Below are 8,202 nucleotides of genomic sequence, written 5' to 3' on the forward strand. Positions count from 1 at the left end.
GACCAAAAGCTTAGGAGGTCGTCCCTTAGCATATACTCCATTTGAATTTATACAGATAGATTTTATCAATATGCCAAAAGACAAAGGGTTTAAGTATTGCCTTGTCATCATAGACAGACTGACTAGATGGCCAGAAGTTTTTCCTTCCAAAAAGAACAATGCAGCATTTGTGGTCAAAATCCTATTAAAATAAATCATACCTAGATTTGGGATTCCCTCAAAATTGGACTCAGACCGTGGAAGTCATTTTACTCAGTCAATATTAAATGAAATTTATAAAAATATAGGAATACAAGCAACATACCACACGCCATATCATCCCCAAAGTTCAGGGCAAGTGGAAAGATTAAATAAAGACATTAAAACATTGATAGGAAAATTTTGTGCAGAAACACACCAAAAATGGACAAACATTCTGCCATTAGTTCTGTTCCATCTTAGAACACGACCCAGTGGAGATTTGCACATCTCTCCATTTGAGATGCTATATGGACACGCAATTTGGCAAGGAAGGACTTGTAAACCAACTTACATTGCCATGATAGGTGGAGATTGTCAATTAACAAAATATATACAAGCTTTACAGACAAGAATAGCAGAATTGCATGAAATGGGCTTGATACAACAAACAGTACCCCTGGATTACAATTTGCACAACATCAAACCAGGAGACATAGTATACTTTAAAAATTTCAATAGAAAATTGGCTACAGACATAAAATGGACTGGACCACATGAAGTATTGCTTACTACCCCAACAGCTATAAAAGTTGCAGGGAAAGACTCATGGTTTCACTGTTCCCACATGAAACCAGAAAAAGTTCAACACCATTGTAACAGACATCGAAGATAATTAGACAACAGATAGTGCTGAGAAATGAAAACAAAAACTGATTAATATAAAAAGCACACCACAAAGAAATAATAGTGACACATAATGTTTGAGACAACTTTCCAGCCCAGAGGAAAAGAAACCCATAGGAAAAGCACCCCAGAGGAAAAGCAACCCAGAGGAAAAGCATCCCAGAGGAAAAGATTTTAAACCAGCCCAGAGGAAAAGCATCAAGAAAAGATGCTAGAGACAAGAAACAAAGAGGAAAAGCTGAAATGGACAGCTAAGACTTTGAACTTGTAAATTTGTTTATATTAGTGGACAGATGGAAAACGAGACTTATATGTAAGATTGAGTGTGCTGAAATAATAAAACAAAAGTAATTTCACATATTAGGGAAATAGCATGCATCACTACATAACTTGGAAGAAAGAAGAGATACATCAGTCAACATGAGAAGTGGAAATCTAAAGAAACTTGATAAGTATTAATTCAACACAACACTATTAGACACAAAACACAAAATCACTAACATATTGAGAGATCTTGTTTATATAAACAAGTGTCTGAAGTTGTATTTATGCAAAATGTAAATATGTATATAGTTAGTTCCATAGCAAATAGAAAGATCAATAGATATTTCTATTTGACTGACATCATGATGTGGAACAACATGTATTGTTGTATTATATGTAAATTATTTCTATAAATAAGGTATTAGTTTTAGTAATGTAGAGTAAGTAGTATTAGCACTAAGATTCAAATTTTTTGTAATATTTTTGTTCAACATGTATTGAACTGAATTTATTGTAAAACCCCAAACTACCCTTACCCAAACTTTCCTGCTAAGATTTCCTTAGAGTAGATTTAGTAAATTGGTAACTATAATATAAATATGTGACCTTGGGAAGGTCACAACAAAAAAAAAGAGGACGATTGTGGAAAGGAAATTAGACTGACAGTTTGTGGGGGAAGGGGCCAACTGGGAGTGGCAGTTGGGTCTTGTGACTAGCACTTCCTTCCTGCCAGGGGAAGACGGGGGAGGGGGGGGGAAGGCTTTGCATCCTGGTGTTGGAGGAGAGGGGAGCTTGTTCAGCCCAGTCTGGAATGGCATGCTCTTCTTGGTTCAGCCCAAAGACACAGGCTTCTAAAGGTTAGAATTGTTCTTGTTTGCTTTCTGTATACTGCTAAGATTCTGAATTAGAACAACGAGAGTAGAAGGGAGTGGGACAAACTCTCCACCAGCCTCTGGGGCCTGGCCTCAGGTCTGAAACTGAGAAAAACCTCCAGTCCCAACTAGTTATTAAATGTTATATTTTGAATACACAGTCAGATACGTGGACTATCTTTTCTGGTCATAGAGGGAGCTGAACTTCAGTTTCAGTCATTCAAAGACAAAAAGACCTCTTTGGACCCCTGCGGTTTCCTCTCAGCAGGGGGCATCTCCCTCCCTTGCCTCACCAAGCAATAGACCCTTTCTCCCCTTAACTCCTCATTACCCTATACAAATCTCCCAGTATCCCCCCTGTCTTCCTATTTCCTTTCCCAATAAATATTACAAAGGTAAGAGTTTTAAAAAAAAAGGAAAGAAAAGAAAACACTTTTTTTTCTTTCTAACCATTATTTTTTGTAAGATCAGTTCTCACTTGGAATCCCAATTTCCTCCATCTCTAAATTAGAAATAATATCTCTCACCCTCACCAGGATATCATGAAAACTCAAAGGTCTATGTTCTTGGTGATCTGATTGTAAAAGACATGGCAATAGTCATCTGGCAAACAAAAGAGGGAAAAAATACATCTTTTCATGTTTCAGAGCCCTGTTTCCCTAATGCTGTTTATATCAAGCTTTCTGGAGGAGAAGGCATAGCTTCATCTTTTCAGATGGAGAAACTGAGCTCCAGAGAAACAAAATTAGTTGCCCAAGGTCACATAGATAGTGAATAGCAGGATTAAGAGGATTAAACTCCAAACCTCTTGCTACTATATAAACAACACTGGGTTATTTTATTGCATATTAATTTGAGGTTTCTGTGGGGCTATAAATTTAATAACATATCCCATTACTGAGTATTGCTATCTAGATTTTGGACTGAAGCAATATTTATCATAGCCAGACTCAGCCTTCAAATCCCAAAGTACTTCTTCCCAAAATAACTTATGTAAGACCCATAGGTGTTTGTTTGGAATTATAAATTGGTATAACTAGGAAGCAGCTTTTAGTAACTGATAATGTGGCCCAGGATGAAAATCAGAGTGAAGAGTCAGCAGGGCTGGAACTATATCTCCTAATTTACCTCTTAACATTGTCTTACTCCTCAGCCATCTACTCTGTTACTTCCTAGGAGATGATAACAAAAACTTGTCAGGTGACAAGTTTGTTCTTATTATTGTTGTTCAGACATTTTCAGTCATGTCCAGCTCTTCATGGCCCCACTTGGGGTTTTCCTGGCAGAGATACTAGAGAGGTTTGCCATTTTCTTCTCCAGCTCATATTAGAGATGAGGAAACTCAGGTAAACAGGGTTAATTGACTTGTCCAAAGTCACACAACTAGTTAAGTGTCTGAGGCAAGATTTGAACTCAGAAAAATTAGTTTTCCTGACTCCAGGCCTGGTTCTCTATCCCCTGATACATAGAGCTGCCTCAGTGACAAGCTAGCCCCCAGGTAAAATATTTTCTGTGTGAATACACAATTTATTTATTAGTGATATATTTTTTATTTCTTCCTTTCATATAAATACTTATACAGAATTTAGCATATTCTTTTAAAGCCATATGTGATTTTTTTTATACTCTAGATCAGAGGTTCTTGAATTGTTTTTGTCATGGACCTCTTTGGCAGACTGCTGAATACTGTGAATCTCTTCTAACAAAAATGTTTTTAAGCTCACAGCATAGCAAGGCAAACCATTTATATTTATCTTTCTCAAGGCTACCATATGATGATATAATGGTAAAAGCATTAGAACTGAAGACAAAACTTAGATTTTTTTTTTAAGTTCATGGATCCCAGGTTAAAAACTCTTGTCCTAGGGAAAACATTGAATATGATTGGAAAAGAGGTGACTGGAACATGAGTTAGGAGATGGGGAGATGGGAGTAGGGGTAGGAAGAGAGTATACACATGTAACAGATTTGAAATCAAGTGGTCAAGACAAAGACTTAGCCAACTTATGTTTGCTTCAGATGTGAGATTCCAGTTTGTAGATTATTAAGGCCCATTTTTTCCCCTCCTTCTTAGTCTCCAACTCTACTCCTCTGTGATCTTTCCATCTCCTATTAAGGTCACCAAAGAGATTGGCCTAGTTCAGGAATTATTATGTTTTCTGTTTGTAAAGTGATTTGTATTTTTCACGTTTGTTATCTCATTTGATCCTCAAAACAATCCTCTGATACAGGAAGAGAATGTATTTCTGGTACCTTTTTTACACATTAGGAAACTGAGGTCAAACAGTTTAGTTAAGTTGCCCAAGATCATTAAGGTAATCAGTGAAAGGGTCCAAACTACAAGCTAGACCTTTCTGATACTGATTTTTGAAAAGGGAAATTGGGACAATTAGATGGCCAATGAAGAGAGAGCTGGGCCTGGAGACAGGAAGTCCTGGACTCAAATCTAGTGGCAGATACTTCCTAGTTGTGTGACCATGGACAAGTCACTTAACCCTTTGCCTAGTCCTTACTGCTCTTCTGCCTTGGATCCAATACTGAGTATTGATTCTAAGATGGAAAATAAAGGAGAGAAAGAAAGAAAAAAGAGAGAGAGACAGAGAGATTTGGAAGGAAGGAAGGAAGGAAGGAAAAAAGGAAGGAAGAAGGAAGGAAGGAGAAAAAACTCCATTTTGCTTCATTTTAGCTATTCTAATGAAAGAGACAGTGGAAAAGACTGAAATAATCTGCTGAAAAGAGATTGTGGGATTATCTATCCATTTCCATTGAAAGAAAACATTTTCTAGCTTTAAAATATAAGCCCAGAATAAAGCCAAGACATTTGAATAACCTAGGCAGGGCTTGAAAAATGCAAGTCTTGTGTATTTTCTCATTTCTTATGTATTTCCATATTCTATACATAGTGGATAGGAAGTAAACTTAGGAGTCAATAAGATCTAAGTTCATGATGCAAATTGAAATAAGCAGAATCAAGAAAATATTGTACATAGTAACAGCAATATTGTGGAATGATCAACTATGATAGACAACTATTATCGGTAATACAGTGATCCAGGACAATTCTGAGCGCCTTATGACAATGAATGAGATCCACCACCAGAGAAAGACTGGCTGGAGTCAGAATGCAGAGGAAAGCATATTATTTTTCATTTGTTTATTTGAGGTTATGTTTGGGGGTTTGGATTTTATAAGATTATTTGCAAAAATGAACAATATGGAAATATGTTTTGCATGATAACATACATGTAACTCAGATTGAATCATCTGCCAGCACCAGTAGGGGGGAAGAAAGGGAAGGAGAGAGATAAGTTCAATCATATAATTTAGGAAAACGTGTGTAGAAATCTATTACATGTAATTGGTTTAAAAAAAATTTAAAAATATTTTTTAAAATAGAAAACCTGAGTTAAAATTCTGATTTGGATACATACTAACTTTATGACTAGGGAGTCACCTAAATTCTGAGTATACCTAGGCAATTCTCCTTCTAAGTGGAAGAACTTTCTTTTTTCTTTTACTGCATATGCAAAGGAGTAGGCTAAGCTTTGGAAATACAAGTAGAGAAGACAATCACTGTTTTTAAGGAGTTCTAATGGATAAGGATGATTTCAGCAGCAAATCCAATGGAAAGGTCCCAGGGTCCTTTGGATGCAGCAGCAAAGTAGATTTTAATGTTTTTTTTTTCATGTCATTTCCACTGATAAAATCATATCCCGGATTCAGTCAAAACAAATGAATATCAGTGCCTTACAGGGTTGTGTTGAGGCAAATAAATTCTAAAGTGCTGTAGAAATATGTATTTTCTGAGAATACCCAATCAACAAGCATTTCTTCTTAAGCATATGCTATATAGAGCAGTCACTATGCTAGGCACTGAGTACACAAAGAAATTACTACAGTCCCTGCCCTCAAGGAGCAAAGAAAGATAACGTGTACACATATAGCCACATACAAATATAAGCAGCATAAAATGCAAGGTGATAGGAGAAAGGAAAAGTCACTAACAGCTGTGAAGATCAAGAAAAGCTTTGTAAAGAAAGTGGGACTTGAACTGAGCCTTAGAGGAAACCAGGATTAAGAAATGGAGTTGAAAAGAAAAACAGAGTAAGACTGCCAGGTGCTTCAGTGGATAAAGCACCAGCCTGGAGACAGGAAGTCCAGGGTTCAAAAGTGGTTTCAGACACTTTCTAGTTACGTGACCCTGGGCAAGTCATTTAATCCTTATTGCTTTGCTCTTACTGTTCTTTTTCCTTGAAACTAATATTTTGTATTAGTATTGACTTTAAGACAAGATATGGGTTGTTTTTAGTTGTTTTTTTTAAAGAAGAGCATTCCCGTCATGCTGGGAAGGGGCCCTCTTAGGAAAGGAAGGAGGCTAGATAGAGGTAGATCCCTATGGGTAAAGAACAAAAGGAGGTCAGTTTTGCTGAAATATATGGTACATAAAGAGGATTAATGAATAATAAGACTAGAAAATTGGGTCAAAGCCAAGTTGTGAAGGACTTTGTATTTGATCCTGAAGGAAATGGAAACCCACCAGTTTATTGAGCAGGACAGTGACATGTTTAGACCTGTTGTTGCGTACAAAAGCTTGTGATACTTATGTTTGTGAATTCTAATCCTTACACCTGGAGAGGAAATAGCTTGAATGTATTTGACTACCAATCACTGGATGAATGAAGAATTTGTATTTACAAAGAAAGATGTGAGATTCATACCTGTGTTCTTTTTTCTTTTCAGTAAGAGAAAATGAAAGTCTATACACACAGGCAAGAAATAGCCACAGTGACTGAAAATCCTGTTCTCCACTCCAGAAACTGAGAGGAACTTAACTTTGCTAAACAGAGAGTAACAATCGACTGGACTTATCTTTACCTTTGAAATATGTCAGGGGAGCCTCAAACCATAGAAGTGATAGCTCTGCTCACATGGCGGAAATGATGTGAAAAAAGCTACATGTTCTTATCATTTGCTGTTGCTTGTTGAACTGTGAAGAACCGCATAGACTATATTTAAGCTACTTTCTATACTGCTGCCAATCACCCTTTGGGACTTGGAAGTCATATTTTCCTATTGGCTCTTATGTTTATTTCATTTGCATGTATCAAGTGATAATGCACAAGTCAAATATGTAATCTGAATATCTATTTAAAAACTCATCAATATGAAATGGTGAATAAAGTGTAAATTCTGCTCCTCTTTTCAAAGTCATAATCACGTAAGTCCATGTTGTCGAAAGTCTAAACTGATTTCATACAAGGATCAGTATAACCTGTCTGCACCAACTTTATGGAAACTTGCTTCTATAAAGATATTTTCACTGTTGACTAGTGAAATGAGAGAGAGAAAGCTATTTATAACAAGGCCTTATGTTGTGTACATATATTGTCTTTGAAATATTTGTGATTCAGTTTATTGCTTGTAAAAGAGAAATTATATAATTTATTTAGTAAATACTACTGTAAACTATAGTTTTGTTGACAGAAATAAAAAATATTTTGTTCTCAACATTGGCAATATATTGGTTTTGTCTGGTCTTTCCACTCCTATTCTTTTAACCCCTCCTCCCTCTTTTATGACCTTGGTGGCCCCACACAGAAGACTGCCTGAAGAGGGATTGAAAATCGAGCAACCATGAAGAATGAAATTTTTAAAAATAGATCCCAAAAGGAGTGTCCCAATAAATGCTAGGCAGATGATCCAAGGTGCTGCTTCCTAAAATGCCATGATGAGTAGCTTTGGTAGATTAGCAATAAGTAGCTATGTAATAAATAGTATAGGCAAGAAAAACAAAACAATGATAATAATAATTTCCATTTCTGTAATGCTTTAAGATTTAATACTTTTCTCAAAACAACCCTGATAATGTCAGTACCATCCCCATCTTAGAGTTAAGGAATCTGGAACTCCGAGGGTCACCCAGCCAATAAATGTTAGAACTGAAAAACAGTATGAAGCAAGAGAATTCAGTCAGCTTCAGGAAGTTCATTCATAGGAAAAAATATTAGAGAGAAATTTCCTAAGATCAAGACTAGTACTTGAAAATGCTGATTATGAAAAATGTGAATCTAATGAAGATGATACTGTTTTACATAATTAATTTAACATAATAGTTCTCAGGTTTGTTCCAGGTCTAAATCTTCCATCTATTAAATCTACCTCTGAAGTGTATTCTAAATTGGTCCCTTCCTTTCTATTTCCA

At 36.1% G+C, this 8,202-nt stretch overlaps 1 protein-coding gene across 2 annotated transcripts in view; it reads left to right on the forward strand.

Moving 5' to 3' along the window:
- The window catches only part of PIP5K1B (phosphatidylinositol-4-phosphate 5-kinase type 1 beta), a 345,785-nt gene extending 338,268 nt beyond the window's left edge, over positions 1–7,517 (forward strand). Inside the window, exon 15 of one of the 2 annotated variants that reach the window (XM_007498579.3) lies at positions 6,741–7,517. In XM_007498579.3, the coding sequence (XP_007498641.1) occupies positions 6,741–6,743 (3 nt within the window). In that variant the 3' untranslated portion in view covers positions 6,744–7,517. Of the gene's footprint in view, positions 4,646–6,740 lie in introns of those variants that run through there. The other variant, XM_056806233.1, reaches the window with a different exon arrangement.
- The last annotated feature ends 685 nt before the right edge of the window (positions 7,518–8,202 follow it).

Source organism: Monodelphis domestica, chromosome 7, assembly GCF_027887165.1.
Source record: "Monodelphis domestica isolate mMonDom1 chromosome 7, mMonDom1.pri, whole genome shotgun sequence".
Taxonomy (NCBI): domain Eukaryota; kingdom Metazoa; phylum Chordata; class Mammalia; order Didelphimorphia; family Didelphidae; genus Monodelphis; species Monodelphis domestica.